This window comes from Dermacentor albipictus, chromosome 8 (assembly GCF_038994185.2).
Source record: "Dermacentor albipictus isolate Rhodes 1998 colony chromosome 8, USDA_Dalb.pri_finalv2, whole genome shotgun sequence".
Lineage (NCBI taxonomy): Eukaryota > Metazoa > Arthropoda > Arachnida > Ixodida > Ixodidae > Dermacentor > Dermacentor albipictus.
This window is the reverse complement of record NC_091828.1, coordinates 53,379,718-53,402,650: the sequence shown is the minus strand read 5'-3', so window position 1 is coordinate 53,402,650 and position 22,933 is coordinate 53,379,718. Positions and strand designations below refer to the sequence as shown.

At 46.2% G+C, this 22,933-nt stretch overlaps 1 protein-coding gene across 3 annotated transcripts in view; it reads left to right on the top strand.

Annotated features, from left to right (window-relative positions):
- Positions 1-2,731: 2,731 nt before the first annotated feature.
- LOC135921662 (protein halfway-like) overlaps positions 2,732-22,933 on the top strand; it is a 48,718-nt gene continuing 28,516 nt past the window's right edge. The window contains exons 1-5 of one of the 3 annotated variants that reach the window (XM_065455956.1): positions 2,732-2,845; positions 5,550-6,029; positions 14,501-14,791; positions 18,617-18,746; positions 21,241-21,386. In XM_065455956.1, coding sequence (XP_065312028.1) covers positions 5,622-6,029; positions 14,501-14,791; positions 18,617-18,746; positions 21,241-21,386 — 975 coding nt within the window. In that variant the 5' untranslated portion in view covers positions 2,732-2,845; positions 5,550-5,621. Of the gene's footprint in view, positions 2,846-3,124; positions 3,446-5,549; positions 6,030-14,500; positions 14,792-18,616; positions 18,747-21,240; positions 21,387-22,933 lie in introns of those variants that run through there. The other 2 variants (XM_065455957.1, XM_065455955.1) reach the window with 2 other exon arrangements.

Below are 22,933 nucleotides of genomic sequence, written 5' to 3'. Positions count from 1 at the left end.
CCTTGGTAGCCAGAATAGCTTTCGAACCACGACCACCTCGAGTACGGCTCAAAAGTATGAGTCAGTCGAAAACGTTTGGAACGGGAGGCCAAGAGAGCTTCCGTAGAAGGGAAACGGGCTCTTTTGTTTTATTTTTGAGCCCTTGGAAATTTTCGCGATTTAGGACTAAAGTTTCTTTCAATATGTAAGGTATGAGCTCTGTTTATGTTTTGGTTTGAGAAGCTCCGAGATTTAAAAGATGCGTTTTAGGTAAACCTTTAGTTTCGCGAAGTGTTAGTTAATGAGTAGATAGGCTTTCTATTTTTTGTGTTTGAGTAACCTGAAGGTCAAGGTTATCGGTGAGAGACCTATGGTAACGCGCGTGTGTATTAGTTAACCTTTTTTTATAAGTGTTTTTGAATTTTCTAAGGTTAAGCGCGTAGCTTTTCAGTTAGTGCATCCTTTGCACTGAGAAGAGCTCTTAGGTCCATTAGCGCGTGTCCTGTGCGGACGGAAGGAAGCAGAATGTTTATGACGGGGTTGCTCGTGTGTGTTGAGGGCAGCCGTATTCTGACTTCTCTAGTACGCGTGCGTAGAACTAGTTGTTAAGACGGATTTTTTTAAAGGGTTCTGCGGAGTGCATACGTTACGCAAGTTTAGTTGTTCGTTTAAGTTACGTGTCCTGTATGGACTAGAGAAAGACACGTGGGTAAGCGTGATGGAACGTTTGCGTGCGACGCAAGCACGTGTTCGGTATAGGAACCACAAAGCTAGCGCGATTGTGATTACGTACCTGTGGAGTTGGCCAGACTGTTCAGTGGCAACAGTACGTGAGATAAGTACGCCACTGCGATAGGGTAAGAACAGGCTGTTCGTGAAGTTAGGCTGCTTAAGTTGTGTTTGGGTATTGGTATTTGAGAGCCTTCGGTTTAGTTCATGCGTAAACCTTTACTCTTGTGCAGCGCGATGGTCAGGTTTGGTCGAACTCAAGGGGAACGTGAACGCTTGCTTTGGCGGCACGAAATTTTGGGGCAAAATTTGGGGTTCCCAGTTGAGTGGCTTGCATTGAAATTTTTCTAGGAAGCCTGGTGGGTTAACAGCTGATTCCGGGCGTTTGCACGCTGAGTGGTATTATGTTGGCGGGATCGACTCTTCTGTGCCGGTTGTTGTGAGGTGGTTGCAGGCATTCCAAGTGCGCAGGGGTTGCAGAGAGCAAAGCCATATTCTTGCTCGCCAGCCATTCTCCTCCTGCCCAGCTGTTGTCAGCACTGGCCAGTGGAAATTTTCTGGGCCGCGGGGGCGCTGTTAAGAACGGCCTGCTGAGGTGCCAACATGCAAAATTTTGCCAGCCAGGTGCGACAGCGGCGTCGACACTTCCTGGAAAGCCACCGTCATCATCTAGCCGCACGGCGCCACTAAGTACGGTGTGCGGAGGACAATACGCCTCGTCAGCGACTCTCCCTCGCGTAAGGCCGATATGAGTTCGACGAACCAGGCTTTGTTACTGAACCCGCCACCGCCGATCTGGTCTGCCGTGAGCGATGGAGTTCCCGAGGGAAGGCAATTGGCGGCACCTCTCCACGCGCCTTTCAAGACGTAAGCCCCGAGTTCTGCGACGCCCGTCTCACCTCGGTGGGGAGGGGGGCAGTGAAACCAGTGTGTACGTGTGTGTGTAAGCCATCCCGCTCAAAGGCGGCGCGGCTTCGATGACTGGTCGAACGGTTCTCTCATGTAGGGAGCACGGAGTGTTTATAAGCAGCTGTTTGTTGGCTGCTAGGGTGTGCTCTCAGCGTGCTCGTCATCGTGCTCGTGATCGTACTCGTGAGCTGTATGCTCTGTGCTGCGTGTTTGGAGCTTCGTGCTCGTATGCTGTATGCTTCGTCTTGCGTGCTCCATTTGGGAGTCACGCTAGACTGTCGAATGTATCCCTTGTTCTAATGTAAATATCTGTAAATAAACCCTGTACGCCTAGTTCCCCCCAAGTTCCTCCTACGACCTACAACTCTTACAACACACACACACACACACACACACACACACACACACACACACACACACACACACACACACACACACACACACAATTTGTACGATATGGGACGACGGCCTCGCATATCGCAGCTGTAGAAGGCCCCAAGAGCACTGTTGCGATTTTTGAAAGCTACCGGATTGAGGGACCGTCCGTGATCCAGACTGAGTTGCCGTCAGGGATATATGGAGCAGAAAACTGTTACCACGTCGGCGATATCCACATTGGACTTTCTCTTCTCTTAATCTTTCCTTCCTCCTTTCCCTTCGCCCAGGGTAGGGTAGCCAACCGGGCTCAGTACTGGTTAACTTCCCTGCCTTTCATTTATCAATTTCTCTATCTTTGCAGATCATATGGAACATATGTTACTTAAATGCACCACAATGAACTATTTTCTCTCAAACACCAAATCTACGAGATTTAATTGTCATGCTCTGCTCGCACTACACTTATAGCCGCGCAAGCCTTGGATTCATTCTTCATTTACCTTCCTGACGTACCTTCTTGAGAGGCTTTAACCAGGTGAAGTTCACTACATACATGATATAGAAAAGTTTTCGCCACCGTCTCACCTGCAAATCTCAGGATCAAATTTACATGTATGTATATTTTTTGCATTATACTATGGGGACTTTTAATCTTTAGCCCCTTACAACGCAGAGTGGTGTGTCTATATATATATATATATATATATATATATATATATATATGTAGCTGCTCTCTCTCTCCCTCACTCTTTTATATTTTACCTCAGCCATTGCCTTGTTTTCTTCCTCTTCCGTCGAGCAGTATGAGGCCCAGATGACAAGCCCGAGGCCTGGACACGAGCATCGTCTGGTAAGCAGAGCGAAGCTATCGGCTCAGGCCCATGGCATCCTGGGCTAGGGACGCCGCCCACCCCGAACGATTCCACCATCGGCTCATTTAAAGAAGTTTAAATAAAGTTTATTCCTCCTGGTGCCCATTTCAAGCGCATGCTTAGGTGCAGACTCTCTACAGCCGCGTATTCTGCGAAGTGCATTGAGGATCATCGTTTCGTTTTCAAAATGCGTGACTACCGATACCTTGCTACCCTTCGCGCTTGAAACGAAACCGATGGTTCCGAGCCTTTTTCAGACATCCAAGCGGCATCGGCAGCAATCCTTCAACATGGCCGCGCCCGCTCTACTGTTGCTGTTTCGCTATCGGCCTTGGTGGTAGACTTCTTTTCAGGCGTTCAGGATGCTTTCCTACCGTCTCTTCCTTTCACAGTGGAATTGTCACGTATAGGTTGACCAATAGAGTGCATCTTAAAGCTTTTAATTTAGACTGTCGGGCCAATTGTAGTCGTAAAAAACGGAGGTTGGGTAAGGTCAACAACTTTGTTTACGTACTGCCGATGGACCGCCTTATCGGGATTCGTCGCTGCTACGAAAGATCCCCGAAGGATTATCCCAGGTAGGGCCTGAAACTGCGGCGGTTCTCTTTATTGTTCCCGTCTATCGCGAGCGGCATTGCCGACCTTACAGGAGCGAGGCGGTGAAACCTTGGCGATATGTCGTGCAACAGGTGTTTCAAGGACTGCTGCGTCGCTAAGCGCATTCCGATGGCGTCGTTTTCATGCGGGCAATGCCCGTTAGTGAAGTATGGACGAAACCTGTGACACACTGACGGCACGCTAGGCGAGAGACGTCTTCCCGGCGTTTAGAGAACGCACTTTTGAACCTGTTGCTGCATTCGACGCGTCCTGTTGCGCTATGTGATACGCAGTTCCAAGTTGTCCGCGCTGGCCAAGCTCGAACGTAACTGTCATTTCGTTTGCCTCCCCCTTTAAAGAAGATAATCGAGCTGCAACGTTCAAAATCGAGAGATTACGCGGCCTCGTCTCAAGTAAAATAGACGACACCGGCGCGAAGCTAGTTTTTTTGAAATGGTATCAATCGTATAACATTCCGCGGTTTCGTTCGGTCCTGAGGGATAAATCTTATGCCACTGGCCCGTGGTCGGGAATGTGCGCTAACCTTACGCACGGTACTGCTTAACCCCATGAAGGCCAACAAACCACTTCGGCTACGCTGAGTTTAACGTCCCATAGTTCCGATTTAAGCGCGGGAAGGTTAACGCAAGGCCCGTGTGTTTTAATGCGCTGGTGCGTGTACCTGCTTGCGAATAGTTCAGAAAGCCAAATAATAATTGTTTGCTCAAATAAGATTTCATTGCCCCAGCGCCTTTCTCTAAAGCATGGATGTACTTTCTATTTCCAGAAACAAAGGTGAACGAGTTGTAGTAATTTTTTTTCATGTGGAAGTGTGTGTTGGTCTTTGTTGGGTTAAACAGTAGAGAAGGGTACGCGGTCATATTGCATAGCATGGAAAACTCGGATTCTCATTTGGATAACCTGTCTAGAATGGACATTAACTGCCTTTTTTTTTTTTACGCTCTAAATGGTTCGGTGAAACCGATCCGCAACTCTGCGCTAGCTTGCTTATCTTTTTGTGAAGTGCACGTATGTTTTTCATTCTTTTTGGATGAACCAGGTGCATGAAGATGCGAGCTTAGCAGTGTGATACTGCTGTGAAATTTAATCGAAAATGAAACAGTGGTGGGCACTGCAAAATTGTTGTTCAAACTTATTTGGTCACTGCAAGTGCTGCAGTTTGATTAACCTCGCAGTATCTCTGCACAGAGAGATTTGAAAGCGAAGCTTTATTTTGCAAACCCTCCAGGGCTTTCCTGACCGTGGCTGCTAGGTGCTGCTGCTGTCTAGCCGTATAGCCCACACATAAAAAAATAAAGATTTACGTGCCTGATGGTGGGATCAAACCTGAGTCTCCCAGTGCAGCAGCCTGATGCTCGTAGTATTAGGCCACAATCACATGTATATTTCCATTGTGTAAACCCCAACTAGCTCCTTTGGATGATTGGTACGTGCATCACATTGCGTAGCATGGATGCACGAGAGCACATGTGCCCGCGCCAGTTTCCTTTGCGCCACAGACGCAGGAATAAAATGGGCAAATTTATAGCATTTGATTAATCACTTCACAAAAGCTTCACTTGGCGTAGATTCCAAGATGTGCATTGAATCTGCATGATTTTAGTTTTCTTGTATGCTCCTATCTTTTGAACCACCACATCTGGCTAAAAAAAAAAAAATAAGAGAATAGGGCAGATTTGCACTCAAGCCACCATTAACATCTTGTACCCCTGCCGGGCGTGCAAATTTAGTTGACCTCACCTTGCTGCATCGAAGTGGGTAGCCTCTAAAGCAGTGCTTGAATATCAGCAAAATACTCCTCAGTGCAGGCTCGGAACTAATTTCTTAAGAAAAATTCTTTTGTGGTCTCAAATGATCTCAGCCTATAGAAAATGCCATGGTTCCTTTGCCAATGAGTGCCACCTCATGTTCTGGCATCATTGCTATGCTGCTGTCAGCACTTCAAACATAAAATTTGGTTAAGGTTTTCTGCAGAAAGACGCTGAATTAAATCAAAGTTTCCTTACAAAGGAAAGTGAAGTACATTGAAGTCTTCTGGAAAAAAGGAATTGAACTGAATTGCAGGTAACACCTCTGATGTCCAGGCTACGGCAGGCTGTCACGTTGCACCTTCACCGCCATTCAAGCTTGTGAAGCATGGCTGTCTGGTCACTGGCCGCAGAGCAGTTGCAGCTCTTTCTCCTCCTCCTGTCGTCATGTGCACTTGCCAGTGCCTTCGGCACAGCAGACGAGCTCGACAAAGCATACCCGTGTGGCTGCTTTGGCAAGATGACAGCTGACGGCAAACACCTCTGGACTTGCACGGGGGACGAGGACCTCACACAGCTGCACATGTGCTTTGTCCGAGCACCGGAGGTGGCGCCCCACGGCCTGACACTGCGAAATATCAGCATGACCGTCCTCACGGTGGGCTCAGTCAGGTTTGTGGCCAAGCTGGAGTCGCTGTCGGTGCACGAGTGTCGCTTCAAGGACCTGAACCTGGAGGGTGCCAGCAACCTCACCTTGCTAAACTTGGCATTCAACCAGTTGCAGGCTGTCGACAAGGTGAGAATCTTCACAGGACCTAAATTATTTCGGTTTATTGAATTCTGATTCACGGTACATCACATACCAATTAAGGTTAGTCGAAAGGTATGTATGGATGCCTGACTAAAGCCTTCCTACTCGTAACAAAACAATACAAAACATTTCATAGCTATACACAACCTAACAAATGTATCGACCTTTTAATGCGTTAGCATTCTTAGGGTACTTCATGCACTTTCCAGGGGCCATGTAGTTATCAGTCTATCTATGTATGTTTGTATCTACATAGGTTTGCATCTAACCATTTTCCTGCCTACCTGGGTCACTGGGTAGTCAATGGTCGAATGGGTAGCACATCGTGCTGCTGTGCTGAAGTAACAGGTTTCGAAAAAAACATCAAATCAACTTGGGCCGCTGAGTATGGGGCGAATTTTACATGCATGCCTCAGTGAACCTCTTTCACGCCGACACGGGTTATTGTAGACGTGGGACTGGTTACGTTCTGCTGTTCAAAGAAGCTCTTTTACGCCAACTTGGAGTACTGAGAATGTGCCACTTGGTTAGTGTTCTTCTTCAGTGAACCTCTTTGATGCCATCTTGAGTCAATGGATATGTGCTAGCAGGCGTGTGCCGCTCTTCAATGAGCCTCTTTGATACCAACTTGGGTAACTAGGTTGTTTTTGGGCTCGCACAGTCTTGTTTAGTATGATGAAGCATCTTCTACATTATAAATGGTCCTGTGAGACATACTGAAGGGATTTTATTTGTTGTCACTGGAATTTCTCCTGCCAGTGAGGCGGATGGAGCACCCAGCTAGATGTGTGCCCATGGGTTTGAACCCACAATCAGCCTTGGAGATCAGTTGTGTACTTATAAAAATTTTGTTCACAAATTTGTCCTTGCTGCGACATTCTCCCTGTAATTTGATGCGGTGATTTAGCACCAATGAGTAGTTAAAAACATAGGGGATGGTTTTAATAGAGTGGGTACCGTATTGCTCCGTGATAAGTTCAGTGTGAATAACGCTTGTTGAGTGGTTGAGCGGCCAGCTACGGACTGCATGAGCGCCTGAAACAGTTGTAGCTGCTGGGTTATAGATCTCATTTGTTCTGTAGCTGGATGGGCTGAGCATGCAACATGACGATGCATGGTCTTCTTGCGACTTCAGCTAGTGCTTTTTTATATTTTACCTAATAGATGCTGACCAAATTGGTCAATTGACGCTACAAAGGTAACTGAAATTTTACAAGCCGTAAGAGGATAAGTACAGATTTTTGTTTTCTGTCTTTTTGGGCCCAATCTCTATGACACACTCGCTTGTCTTACGGAAATTCTTTCCTTACAAATAGCGTCACATTCTTTTTACATGATCCCCTTTGGACATTGCTGCTTTGCAGGGCAATGAGGCAATGCTGAAGCACAAAGCTTGCATGTATCATGCTGGCTTACCAACCACATTGATCGTGGTGTTGAGCCTGCCATTAGCCTTATACAGGTGGCTAATATAGACATAGCATAGTAGATTTGAAATGTGTGAGAACAATCTCAGCGGCTGATGCAAATATTCTATAATGATTGGCACTTAGATGTTTTGGGGTTGCTTCGGATTGGCCGTACACAAGAACTCATGTTTCCATTCTCACACCAAGCGATCAGACAGTGACAAGATTTTCTGATTCACATTGGCAATTCACAAATGCTACTGCTCTTCTTTGAGTGGAAACCAATTCGGCCAAAATAGTTCACAACATGTACACAAAGCATGGATGATGAGGCATGTCGCCTGCTTGCGCAGCTGAGAAAAATTTCTGCAAATTGCACTTACTGCTGCATCCTAAGGCTACACAGTGGTTCTCTGGAGACCTTGTATGAACTGACCTTACATACATTTCTTGAAATATGAGCTAAAACACCTTTGAATCATCCCACAGCATGCCACGGCAGCAACACATTCAAGTAGCGCTGTGCCAGCTTGCAGAAGCCAGAGAGAAGGAAAGGCTAGCGGCACAACTTTCCTCCTTGCCTGATGAAAAGGTATATAATTGTACAGAATACATCAGATGAAAAACAGAAACACAAAGCAGAGATTCGTGAAACAGCAGCAAAAATACACCTGAACAAGAAAAAGAAAAAGCAGCAGTAAGGATAACATCAGAACTACTATTTAGCATTATTTGTTCTGTTAATGACATAGAATGTTCATGACATTTATAAACTGTCTCCCTAAAGGTTTCCGTTGCCAAGGTAATTCAGGGTAGGAATTTAGAATATTCTGAATTACAGTGAAACCTCGTTACTACGAACTTTACATTAACGAACTTTTCAGATGAACAAACTTTTCAAAAATAATCTGCTGACTTATAGTTTAAGTGTAAAAATATTTCAGTACTACGAACTTCAAAATCCCGAGCTTTTCAGAATAAAGATATTTATTCCATTTCCCTGTGATGATAACAACGTTAACAATGCGTCAGTGTTACAAACTAATATTTTGAAATCTGGGGATGCTTAGATTTCCGAGTATCCTTCATGGCAGCCGAAACTGTAGGCTAGCAGACAACAAGGCGCAGAGAGCGGATGTTGCGGCACATGGGTTCAGAAAACCTGAGATGGCATCCGAGAAAAAAGAATGCGGTCAAGCGGAGACGATGGCATATCACGTTTTGGGAGCGCATACTCCAACCAGAAAAGTAGCGCCTAGCAACGGAGGCATGTCTCTTTCTTCGTTTACCCTTTCTTCTGCGCACACCTCTTTCTTTCGTGCTTCTTTTGTGGCCGTAGCTACGTGTGCAGTTGAATGAAACTTCCGTACTCGCGGGGATGCCACACAGTCGCACTTTACAGACAACAGCGTCGATTACGAGCACTTGTGCTTTGACATACTTCAGGTGTCCACCTCGAGCGAGACAGTTGTGGTGTCCACGGCAAGAAATGTGAAAAACAAACAAAAAACAAGAAACATTGTGCTTTGTAGGTGACATGGAGCTACCTTTTTGTCGATAGTTTTCTCGGCATCAGCGTCTGTTTTGCGCATCACTGTTATTATACGATACTTCGGTGGTGTATGGCAATGGAATCTATGCATAATAGCAACAGCGCGTGCCAAGAGCCAACAGCGACGTTTGCATGGATAGCTCATATGGTGACAACTTATGAACTGATGGGTTGATGGGCAGAATGGTTTATTTTGGCGCTTTGACTATAACGGTCTCTCAGAATAATGAACAATTTACCACGATCCCCTGAAGTTCATTATATCGAGATCTCACTGTGCATGGTGTAATTTCTGAAAAAGCCATAATTTGTGTGACATTTCGAAATATGAAAATATTACGTAGTTTCCACACACTGTGGGCATGATTATGTAGAGCATTTATTTAACTTGCTTAAATTACTCAGGACACATCACATTTGATGTCCATGTTAATGTGATTGAAATTCCAACACGCATGATGAGATGATGTTATAACTTTGTGCCTTTTGGTGTTTTGCACACCTAGCCTTTTCGCACCAAGTGGCTCAGGTTTCTGTTGTTCTAGAAGATGTGCCACATCTTGCAGTGATATCTGAGGTACGACCAATGTGTTTTCCTCCTCTACCTTTAACTTTAAGAGCTTGAAATATTCTTTGCATGAGCTGCAATGTACGACAAGGACTTGACCAAGCTGTGTCTGTTAATGTAGATCAGTTCTTGTCAACCTATCTCTGTTCCCAGCAAGACAAAGGCCTCTCCCAGGTCATTTATTTCCACGGAGTGCGCTTACGACTTAAAAAAAGTCCAGAAAGGTCGCTTGCCGTTTCTTTCGCTCGCTAGAAATCACTACACATTTCTCAATAGCCTGGAAGGCCGCTTTGCTGTCAGCGTCGCTGTGAAGTGCGACGTACCTGCGGAGGAAATCCGGAGCCGCGAGAGCTTCTCCAAAGCTAGGATTTGGCAACTCCCCGGCATCATGCGGCTCGTGCCCCTCGTTATCATCGCAGTCCGCGACTTCACTCGCAAACAAGTTCTCAACGATCTCGGCGATGCTCTGACACTCTGATGTCTGAATGGCAGCATCCACGGTGACGTAGTCGTCGTATGTGACTCCCATGGCACCCAGTGCATTCATTGCCTCAGCTAGCTCTTCACAAGCGGCAGTTTGCAACTCTTCAGCTTCTGTGGCAGCTTCCATCTCGCTGTCCACGTGAAAGCCACACCGTGCGAAGCAATGCTGCGCAGTTGACACACTCACTGCAGTACACGCTGAAGCAACATAGTGCATAGTGTCAAGCACCGAAATGGTCGCAGGCTGCTGTCCGCGATCAATATGCACGAGCCAACGCTTAACAATGCACTTTCTGTAAGAATGCTTCAAGTTTTTTATGACGCCGGCATCCAACGGCTGCAAATGGCTTGTCGTATTTGGTGGTAAAAACACAAGCTTTACGTTCCAAAGAAACAATGGGTCTCTCCGGTGGGCAGCACAATTGTCCAGAAATAGGATGACACTCCTGCACTGGGCACCCATCTTGTTGTCAAAGTACCGAAGAAATTCTTCAAACAAAGAACATGTCATCCATGCGCGACTGTTCCTTCGGTAGTGACATGGCAGCAGGCGAGTGTTTTTCAAGCACTGTGGGTTTCGATATTTGCCAATTACCTATGGCTTGAGCTTGTCTGAGCCATCCATGTTGCAGCAAAGGAGCACAGTTAATCGTTCTCTGCTACATTTGCCTTCGTGGCATGCTTTGCCCTTCAGGCTTAATGACTTAGATGGCTGCACCCGAAAGAAGAGGCCCGTTTCATCGGCATTGTAAATGTCACGAGGCTCATACCCCTTAATTATTCCAGATAGGGTGGCCTTCCAATCATCCACTGCTTCCATGTTCACACTCGCTGCTTCTCCGCTTACCGTCTTATAAGCAATGCCGTGCCTCTTCCGGAAACGGTCGATCCAGCCATTGGACACCGCAAAGTCGGTGGTGCCCAGTTTGTTGGCTATGTCCATCGCCTTCTCACGCAAAATGCTGCTGTCGAAGTTGACACCGGCAGCGCGAGCTTGCTTGAACCAGGTAAGAAGAGCCTCGTCGAGGTTTCCATACTTGGCGCCATGAGCCTGCTTTGCTTTCGGGCCGAAGAGCGCGTCATTCCCCTCTATCTCGACATGCTTTGAGACGATGCTGTTAAGCGTCGAGGGTGGGAGACCAAGGTCCTTGGCAATGTCGACTGTCTTCCGCGCTGGCTGCCTGTCAACTGCATTGATGTGTCCAGCTTTTCCTCAAGGGAAAGCACCTTCCGCTTGCGCGACGCCATCTAAGCACAAGTTCAACGTTCACAAGGCTTAATGCACAATGACGATAGCACGATAGAAGAGGAATCGACCTGTCCAACAACCATGCGCTGACCGTAATCACAGTGACGATAGAGAGAGCATTTTTCACGAAAACTTGTCAGAAGCCAAAATGGTGGTTGGAGCGCGTTGCCTATTTCAGCCCAGGTGGGTTCGGGTTGCTAAGTTGCGACGTATCATGCGTGAACGTTTTCACAACTACTACGTAACAGTGGGGTTCCTTATACATTGGATCCTATGGAAGCTATGCTGGGACTGGATGAAAACGACGTAGCAGCCGGGAAAACGCAGCAGTGAGAAACGTAACAGCGGGGTTCTACTGTAATTGCTAGCAGCTCATATAGACTCACTTCCACAACCACAGGTTCTCTAGGGATTTTCACTTGCTCACGTTAGGTGACTCCATCCTAGGTCAGCAAATTTCCTAACCTCACCACACTATCTGGACCTTTGCTCTCCTTTGCTGCACCATCCTTCCCTTGGCATCTATTCTGTTTCTCTTATAGGCCATTGGTTGCCATCTGTATCCATTACATGACCTGTACAATTCCACTTCTTCCCATAAAGCTTAACAAGAATATCTGATCTATACTGCTGTCTTCTGATCGCTTAATGTTTTGCCTGTTATCATTTTCTGTTCCATTGCTTGTTGTGCAGTCCTTAGCTTATAATCTTTTGTGGTGAATATTGTGTGTTGTGGGTATCCCACAAACATATGAATTGGGGAAACGTTACGTTATTCAATTTTGAAAACATGCTGTCTTGCACTGCATGGCCTGTCCACTTATGCAAATTTTTATTTTTTAATACATTTTTTCAGTGTAGACAAGAGCATATATGTTGTGTGCTGTTCCTGTATTTTTGTGTACCTGTTTCGGGTAATTTGTGACTTTTATGTATTGGTTCATTTCGTCATCTGGTTTAGTTCAAGCTCTGCACCTTGTTATCTAGGCTGTCTTCAACGGTTTTGCACATTCAGGTCATACGTTCTAATAGTTATAGCTTGTCTGTATGCATAATCACTGTTAACATAGTGCTGGGTTACTGGGGGTATAAATCTGAGCAGCCGTGTTGATGGTGGCACCTTGTGAAGCAGAGTTTAACCAGAGAGGCCACAGACCTGTTATTGCTGTAACTATGTATTCTGATGGGAAGTGTTGGCAGTGATGCAATCCACAACATGCAGCGCTTTTTGTTTTACATTGCTTTAATGAGAACACCGATGTAACGCCAGATCTTTTCAAGTGTTGTTGGACAAAGCGCCGCATGGACAAGTTACAGCTATGTTAAAGATAAAAAACAAACAAAAATTTAAATATCCTACGTATGGATGTGTGTTGTTTAGTGGCGCAAGGGCCAGGTATGGCCAAAGAGCGCCATGACTGATAATGTTGTGTTAAGCGCTGATTTGTGAGTGGCGATGGTGGAATGTAACATGGCTGTAAAGTGGCCTAAAATCAATCAGTGACATGGAAGCGTAAAATAGGATATAGCATAAAATTATGATAGTGATACATGTAGTGGTCTCTGGATATAGTACGCGTGATAAGTGATCATGGAGCTAAAATGCGAGAATATGTAAATAGCACTAATGCCTCCGGGGGCCTTTGAGTACAAAGGCTGAGAGGCAGGTGCTTTCTTTTATTGCACCTACCGCAGCAGAAACCTCTGTTAGAGGCTGTGCTACGGATTTCCTGGGGCTATAATATGGAAACTATCTACATCTTTTAAAAATCTAAACAGGGATTCATGTTTGAAGAAAGGTTCTATGCCTACAATCATTTGAGGATGAAGTGGAATTTGTTACCGGTGAGGTAATGGAAAATGCTTTTTCCTATTTGCATCTAATTCTCTGCATTGCACCAGGATGTGAAGCACGGTAAGTGGCTCACCACACTTATCACACATGGGTGGATCACCACCTGACAAGAGGTATGCGTGTGTACTGTATGTATGTCCTATTCTAAGTCTGCAAAGTATTACTTCCGTGTGGCGGTTCTTTGATACCGGCGGCCAGTTGCCAAGATATGGCTTGATAACATGGAGTTTATTTTCTGTTTCTTTATCCCACAACCGCTGCCAGAAAGCCCTGAGCGCTTTCCTTATGGAGGGCTTAAGGTCCATTACAGGGACAGTCATGGAAATGTCTGCAGCGTTCGCGTGGATGGATGTGGCTAGCTGGTCAGCCAACACGTTTCCTTCAATCTCGCGGTGCCCCGGCACCCAGCATACCACGATTTGCTGCTTGGAAGCATAGGTGGTTAGTAATGCTGAGTAAAGATATACAATGATAGGGTTTTTATATTTTTTGACAGTTTTCAAAGCGTTTACAACGCTCAATGAATCTGTGTGTATAATTGCCTTTGGGATATTACTTTCTTTAATGTGTTTAACGGCAGCCAATATGGCGTAGGCCTCTGCTGTAAAGATACTTGTGCTCGTGTGCAGAACACCGGTATCCGAAAAGGATGGACCGACTGCTGCGTAAGATACGCCAGAATTACACTTTGATGCGTCTGTAAAGAATTCAGGACATGAGTATTTGTGTTGTAATTCCAAGAAGTACATTCGTATATGCGCGAGAGGAGCGCGCTTTGTAACAGTTATGAAGGATGTATCACACTCTATTGTTTGCCACTGCCACGGTGGGGGCCGTATAGCAGGGGACATAAGGTGGTACTCAAGCAGGGGAACTCTTGTATCTTCAGCTAGGTCTCTGACACGCAGTGAGAAAGGCTTTGCCACTGTGGGCCGGTTGCGAAAGAGTTGACAACTGGACAGATCGTTTATGGTGTAATACGCGGGGTGCTGACTGTTTCCGTTTACTCTAAGAAAATACATGAAAGAGGAGTATGTTCTCTGCAGTTCAAGTGACCATTCATCCGATTCAACGTACAGACTTTCCACTGGGCTTGTTCTAAAGGCGCCTGTGGACAGGCGAATTCCTAAGTGGTGGACAGGGTCTAGCATCTTTAGAGCAGTTGGAGTAGCCGACTGGTAAACTATGGCTCCATAGTCTAGTCGTGTGCGTATGAGGCTTTTGTATAAGTATAAGTTTGTATAGTACCCATGGCTAGAGGTTCAGATGCATCATGCAGTGATCTTGTCTTGTAGTGAAGGTGATGACGTCGTTGCCCTGTGCGCTTGCTTTTCCCACAGGCGTGGTTTACACCCCTCGCCAATCTGAAACTGCTGAACCTCTCGCACAATTTGCTGACTACACTGCCGGCTGACTTGACCCACGACCTGAAGGTGCTGGACACAGTGGACCTATCGCACAACCATTTTCTGAAGCTCAGCGTGTCCTGGTTTAGCATGGCGTCGCCCTTGCTGCATCTGAATGTGTCGAACAACAAGCTAGAACGTGTGGCCGCTTCGGACGATGAAGCGGCGGCGCTCTTTGGCGAACATCTGATGGCACTGCGCTCGCTGGACCTCTCAAGGAACCAGGTCAGGAGGCCACGGCCAGAGTGCATTCCCGTGCCTTTATGCAGATGGAACTGTTGGTACTTTATTACTACAGCCACCACTTAATGGGAAACAAAACACACAAGAAGAGTAGGACAGATGCGAGACAAGGTAAACGGACTAAATGCTTCGTCCGTTTCCTTATGCTTGTCCTGACTCACTCCTGCGTTCGTCTCGTTGTGTTTTGTACCCCCTTATGTGCTGGTCATAATAATGCGGAACCAACTCGCTCGGAGCCACACCTTGCTGTCTGTACTTTACTTCGATACCTCAGAAGAAAGTTCTATGCTTTCATCTTTATAAGAAGATACCAACAAACAACAGAGAGAGATAGAGGCGATTTGTTTGAGGAAAAGCAGAGAGGTCAGTCTGAGGTTAAAGTCCTCTAGCTTGCTTCTCCAGGTGTTTGGACAAACTGCTGTAAGTACATGAAAGTTTAACATACACCCGGACTTGCAGTACTAAGCGGCAAAGAAAAGCCATGTAGGTTTGACAGAGATAAAGCTTCACAGTTGAAGAAATGTTTGTCCTGGTCCAGGGATTTAACGCCTAGCCAATGTCTTTCCAGAGTGATTGCTCTACCATCTCAACTAACCAGGGGGCTAGCTGATTAACTTTCCCTTTCATGAACCTTCCTCCACCTTGCAAGCTTCCGCAGGACTGATTTGCCATTGTGAGTAGCACGCAAACAAACAATGACATCTAACAGGAATCACAGGGCAACTGTTGTTCTTTAGTAGTCCTTGTCCGTTATGCGCTGGTCACATTGGTTCGCGTCCAACTTGCCCCCTTTACCATCTTTATGCAGACAAGCACTGTGCTACCCAAGGCTTACAAATATTCTACATAAAGAAAAATGCACACACCCTTTGGTGTTTTATTTGAATGTGCTAGTTTAAAGAAGTTTCTTTAAAAACCTCATGGTCCTACAAGGGCGTCTGCGTCAGCAAGCATCCACATCACGGATCTAAGCACACGGGGGTTGGACCCTCCCGCGCTTAGCCATGCGTGGCGTAGCCATGTTCGGGGAAAACGGGATGCTGAGGGTTGAGCTGATGCCGGGTGTGCGGACCTTTAAAGCCCCTTGGTGTAGACAACACACCCCTTTGGCCTCGCCTTTGCGTAGACAGCACCCCCAGACTGACCCTCCTGGTGGAAACCGGTAGTAGCCTCTTTCTGTATATATCGCTTTCCAATCACTTACCTTTTCTGTCCTATGATCTCCTTTCTCCTCGTTTCTTTCTCTCTCCCAGGCAGCTTGGTTTAACCTGGTGGTGTATATATCCAACCTTGAATGTATGAAGCATTGGGTTATAGCAGAAATGTATGGCTGGCGGATGCAATTTATTGCTCAATCAAACTCGTAGCGCCCCTTGTTGTCCGTGGTGGGTGGATGCCATTCCTGTGAAAGTAACTACATGCAGCATGCAGAGAATCTTTCCCTTTGATATGTAATCGTACCGTTGCAAACAATGTACACACTGAAGGCTCCTGGAACTTTTTTGTTCAACATAAAGAATATTTTCTATGATACCACGTTATCCGCATCAGTAAACCTTAAAACCAGTAAGAGTTATGTCGCCTTGTATTGAAATTCCTAAGGGACCAGGCAAAATGGCAAACAGTGACCTCCTCCTTGAAGTTCGTGACAAGATGCAACATGACGAGCTTGCAGAACTCACAGCCTGTGCTGACATCCCAATAACAGTGACCCCGCATTGCTCCCTGAACACAGAGGCGTGATTTCAGATGCAGACTTGTTACAACTAACCAACGCTGAACTATGGGAAGGCTGGCAAGACCAAAATGCCATTCAAGTGCCAATCAGGCAAGATAACAACGAAATTGCAACAAAACATCTGATCATTGCCCTTGCCTCTAGTGTTCTACCAGAGACCCTTCAGACAGGTCATACTAAAATGAGCGTCAGACCCTACATACCTAACTCTCATCAGTGTTTCAATTGCCAGAAGTACGGCCACAGCTTGTAAAGCTGTCGAAGTCAACTCACCTGCACAGGATGTGGTGACAAAGATCACCCCTCCGATAACTGTTCTTGAAAACCCCACTATGTGAACTGAAAAGGCAACCACCTGGCATATTCCTGATGCTGTGAAACATGTAAAAAAGAGAAATAAATAATTGCCTTGAAAATAAAAGAAAATGTTTCCTTTGAAGAAGCCAGAAGATAAGCAATTTTTTACTGCACAGCTTATGCGGATGCGATGCGTCAGGGGGCAGCGCTGCATGTCAATCACCACTTCCGCTGGCCATTCGCAGCGAGCCTTCAGTTGCGTCCTTTACCCCCACGGTGGCAGTAGATAAAGCTACTCCACCCACCCGGCAAAAGAGCTTGGTGACTCTTGGGCAGTCGAGCCATAAGGCCTCTACTCACCAGTTGAGGCCTGAAACACGAACAAGCCGCCTGCAAGTGCAGGCATCCAACACCTCCCGGGAAGCAATGGATACAACACCGGCGCCGCAGTTGCTGAAAGAGCAGTGCAGTTCTCTCGACCACACCAGAAGATAAAAACAAAAGATCATGGGTCCAGGAAAGGACACATGAGCATAAATTTCAACTCGAGGAGATGGGAGGCTAGTTGGTAAGACATTGTTTCGTGAACTTAAATTGCACTAGGGATGAGACACCGTGGTAGAAGAAGACAGGATGAACGCAGACTAACAACTGGTTTATTGAAATCACACAAGCTGCCTCTTCGAACTATGCGCATGCCCGAGCCAGATCATAACTGTGTGACCCTGGAACACTCCCTCGCCAAGCCCCTACCTACACCAAAAAATCAAGCTCTTTCTTGAAAAGGTACTGACAGTTCGCTGACGCACCTATCTGGGCCATGTCTTGCTATCAGGGAAGCTTCCAAGATCTCACGTGCCCTTTGGCCCTTTGTTTGCCCTAACGCCTTCGTTTTATCAAACATCGTCTTGCACTTCTTCGCACATGACCTACAATGAACTGGCAAGTGCTTTCCACTGCCATCTTTTAATCAGTTGGAGGGTTCCTTTAAATGAATGTTAATACATCTTCCAGTTTGCCTCACATAGAACATTCCACAGGTCAGTGGAAACACGTACACCACCTCTATTCTACATGGTACATACGTGCGTCTGTGTTTTATGCCACATTTGTCACTCTTGGGTTTATCTACTTTAGAAAGGGTGCAGAAACATGACAACTTGCAGGGCACTGAAAAAAGGACATCAACACTGAACTTTGCGGCCACCCTCTTCATCCCATGCGAAACCTTATGGACATATGGAATTACCTCAAACTTTCGGTTCTCTCTCTCTTCTTCTAACTCAACCCCGGTGTCGGTGGTATGGTGGCATATGGCCTTCCACAGCAACTCAGCAATGGCTTACGAACCAGTTTTGGTTTCATTTTCTGGGAGGCGTATCATGTTACGTCATGACACAGAAGGTAGTCAAGTGAGAGCAGGACACTGCAAACTTTCAGCACTCGCTCCATCTTGCTCGGTTGTAGGTAATGCTGCTGCATCAGGCCACGTAAGTGCTTGAACATTGCGATGCCTTAATCCCACGTGACTACTTTCTGTGTGGAATGACACAATTACCTCCTGTGAGATGAAAACAATGCTGTCTCTAGAAAAGCTAATAGTAAATTATTTAAGGTGCTTTGAGGCTTGCCAGAATTCCTTACTAGATTTAGTGCAAGAAATGAGAAGTCAGAAGTGTCATTTGAGCATTCTTTTCAGGTCTTTCTCTCTTGCTCATTGGTGCCCGAGCTTGTTCTTAACAACTGGCAATTGCCCTCTGTGTTTGACGCAGTTGCATTCGGTGCCAGGGTTGGAGTTTCTGAAGAAACTGAAGACGATGTGGCTCAACCAGAACCTTCTCAGCACCCTGCCGCCGCACGCCTTTTCCAACAACACAGCGCTGGAGCACTTATACCTATCTGGTGAGTCAAGTGGAATCTTACACCGCCTCACTGCTTTCGCCTTGGTATGGCCTACACTGCAGTCTTTCATACATAGTGGGCAGTGTTGCGATGCTACAGAGGCTCCTCTCATGGCTTGTGTTCGCAAACAAAAATAGTGGATCACATGTGACAGAAAGATGTGTAGGTATGTGTCAGGCAAATATGTGTAATGTTAAGTCTCATACTTTCATGTTACAAAATTGGATGTATAATTGTTACATGAAAGGCGTCACAGATATGAACATCCAGGATTGGAACGTTTCTGCAACCAGAGTTTTCAAGTGCTGCTTGCGCTTGCGACCAAAACATAGTTGGGCCTCTTCTATTCCTCGTCCTGGATGGTCCAGGACTGTCTGAGAAGCTGTGTGTGCTAATGCTCATTGGCTGAAAGCAGCATCTCAAGCAGTCTGGGCCATTCCGGGAGAAAGAGGAGGAGGAGGAGGGAAGGAAAGAAGGAAATTGTGGCGAGTTTGCTGACGCGTGTGGTCTTACAGAAATTGATTCCGGGAGAACCAATCGAACAGGCCCAGTATGCTGCATACCAGAAGCAAATCTGTGAACAAATAATGTCTAGTTTGACATAACCTTCTAGCCACAACTTTTAGTTGCATATATATATATATATATATATATATATATATATATATATAGTAAAACCTCGTTAAACCGTACCTGCTTAAACAGTAGGCAAATCCCCGATTCAGCGGCCATTGAACATAATGTGTTATGTATCCGCATAAACACGTAGTGTTTCCATTTTTCGTCGCGCAAACGTGGCGGTGTGTCATCTCCATCGGGCGGCCCGGCAGAACAACAAGCCTCAGAGATCTGTATGATGGCCTCCAAGTGCCCTGTGTGTTTGCATGTGAAGCCTCATCAACATCATTTTGGCGCCGTGTCAGAGAGTATTGTGGCGTTGTGCATGCGAAAACTCGCATCATGCCGAAACTCAGATAAAAAAGATGCCGGGTGCTCAGCATAGAAGAAAAAGGAGACATCGTTTGTGCTATTGAACGTGACACGAAAAGTCGGCACTGGCATGCGACATGGGTCTACTGTTGACTACGGTGTGTGGCATTTGGAATGCGACGAAGTTGCTCGGCAGCTCTGCTGCGACCGCGAAGAGATGCCTGCTATGAGGTTTGACTTTCTGCCATCGTCGCCTCTGTTGTTGCCAAAGTGTCGCTTAGCGACAGTGATGACACGGAAAGCGACAGTGTGGGCGATTCAGGCCTGACAGTGGCAGAAGCTGCGCATTACGTCAGCCTCATGAATGCAATCGTCGTGACGAGAACAGCACCCCGCAATGAAAAGGTGCCCCGTGACATCTGCAGCGCTGCCGCACCTGTGCACGGAGAATATGCAACGCCAACAAGGAATCTGCCATGCGAGTGTTTGCCGAGAAGACAGGGCTGGCTGAAAAGCTGGCTCACAGCTTCAGCAAGTTTGAGGCCGCTGTTGTCGCTGCTAGGCCGCGGCGGCATCAAATGAAAATAATGCGCAACAAAAATAATACTGCATGTTTTTTCCCCTTTCATAGCACTCTCTCCTAGTTCTGTGTTTGACAGGTAAGTGGGCGATCTCGTGCTATTATGGTTACGCAGTACTACCTTTTAGTACATACTTTTTCTGAGCTTGGGCCAGCTACGGTTTAACAAGGTTTCACTGTATATGACAAAGTTCTTCCATTGAAGGTGTTGCAAATTGAAAATAACTACACTGCAGAACGCTCCGAGGGAAACTTCTATGACTGCACTCTTCATTATGCTATCGGCCGTTGTGGCATAGAGGACTAAATAGCTTCGCGTACTTCACTTCGTACTGCCTATGTAATGGTATCGTCGAAACAGCACAAAACCTTATCTTTGGTTGCCAACTCTCAAATTCAACAAAATTATTTTATCTCCTTGGAATTCGTTCATTCTGCTTGGCCGATAATTTTGAAAATCTTATGGCGCCTTCCATATGAGAAAAATTTGTCGGCGACTGTTCTTAATTGCATAGAATGTCGAATTTCACTACAACGAAGTGCCGATTTTAGTGGCATATTTATATTGAGGTTAAGCTGTACTAAACTGGGCCATCCTAGAAACGAGTTTAAAGTAGCGGTTGGTGTGTGCCTTTGGTGGTGTGGGTCACGTTAGGTGGTGTGTGCCACTGCAGCACCCACAAAGCTTGAGCACTATACTAAACCTTGCTCTTGCTGCCAGTGCTTTGTCATTGAAGTGAAACTGCTGACTTTTTTTTTTTCTTACCTGCTAGAAAAGTGCACCTGTTAGGTGTGCTTACACGCTTGCAATGCTCAACCAACATGTCCACCTTGCTGAGTTGTCCAGATTTCTGTTTTGCAACCAACAGTCACGCACTTATAAGTTTTGTCTATACACTAACAAAAAAGAAAATGCAGCATTGGTAGTGAGGCTACCTGTCAGTGTAAGAAACAGTAAACAGCGTGGGAAATGTTTCTCACCAGGAAATTCGTGGCACTGCGATGATGACTTTGCTAAGCGCCGAAACATGTTGCTGCAATCACTTACCGCACGAGCGGCCAGTCACGGACCAGTCGTCGAGCTCCATGATGTCAGCGCCACCGAGTGTGCCTCACCACTGCAATGGAAGGTGGGTGGGTCGAATCACATGCTTTATGTGCACAGTTTGGTTTCTAGAAGAGTCGAACTTTGATGAAACAAATGATTTGATACAGTAGACTTCTGTTAATTCGACTCCAGTTAATTTGATTTTTTCAGTTAATTCGATCCTGACTGGTGATCCTGGCCGACGCCCATGCACTTCTGTGGGCCCAATCTTTCGTTATTTCGCTCCTAAAATAGGCCTTTGCTGGATAAGTCTAAATAGACCAGTCGGCGTGCACGTGCCTAAGCAGTATGGTGACCCAATAGCACCCAGTTTAGTGGCAGCCATTGCCTAAGCAGAGCTGCCATAGCTCACACTGTCCGATTATGGTATTTACATGATGTGCCGTTTTCTTTTAGAGGAAGATTAGGCCGGAAATTGCCTGAGCGGTGGAATTATACACAAAACCAAAACCATCACGCATACAAATGCGTCGCATTTGTACGCTTTACCACATGACATAGCTGTATTGCTGTGAAGGTGACCTTTATTTGTGCAGCAAAGCTGACTTTAGTAAACCGACCACCATTGTGCAACCCATGTTAGACCCCTGGCTGTTTTCCTAGCTAAACGATTGCTTGCGCGTCATATTTCTACTTCGTTTAGAAATTATGTCATTTTTACTTTTCTGCTACAAACACAGAAAGTGGGTGCGCATTTCAATTGGGCACATCTTACAATATGGCAAATACAGTTGAGTCCCGCTACAACAAAGTTAATGGTGCGAAAGAAAAAAATTTATTGAAGCGAAATTTTTGTCGTGAAATTCACAAAAATATACCTAACCTGGACAGGCATACCACAGAAACTTATTTCCAAAATTCAAGCATCCTTTTTCTTCCAAGGAGTGTCATGACACGATTTTCGCATTCAGTGGGTAGTTGCATGGTGACGTCCTCACCATGTGCAGCCACGCAGTTTCCCATGACATCGAACACATCCAGCAAGTGAGCTGTGGCCGATGGAGGCTGCAGGCTCGGCATTTTGTCTTCATCAGACTGCTCCTCGTTGTGAACACTTATTATAATGTCATCACTCAGTTCCTCATAGGCAATCACATCAGTATCGGCGTCAATAAAATCTTCCAGCTGGACACCAGATGGCACATTTCGGGCATCTGGAAGGGCCACCCGAGACGCCATTACCTCTGCTGGCGGATGCACTGCTTCTGTGCAGTAGGCAGGATCCTCAGCGGAGTCGCCGTCTGGATGTTTGAACTTGAAGCCCGCGTGCGTGAAATAGTTTACAATCACTGGATGTCCGGATACAGGTCATGCAGCAGCCATGACCTGCAGCGCCATGCATAGGTCCAACTTTGTGTCTCAACCGGTCTTCACGTCCAGTAGGAGACGTGGCATCACTCGCTGGCAGCAGGCACATTTCAGACTTATTACGCCTTGCTCTAGTGTCTAGATTATTGAAGTGCACTTGGGCAGAAGGTACTTGAGCTTTACATTTGTGAGCTCTGCCTCCAGAATATGATGAGCAGAGCAAATGTCCATCAACAAGCGCACCTGCTGGCCTTGGCTCCT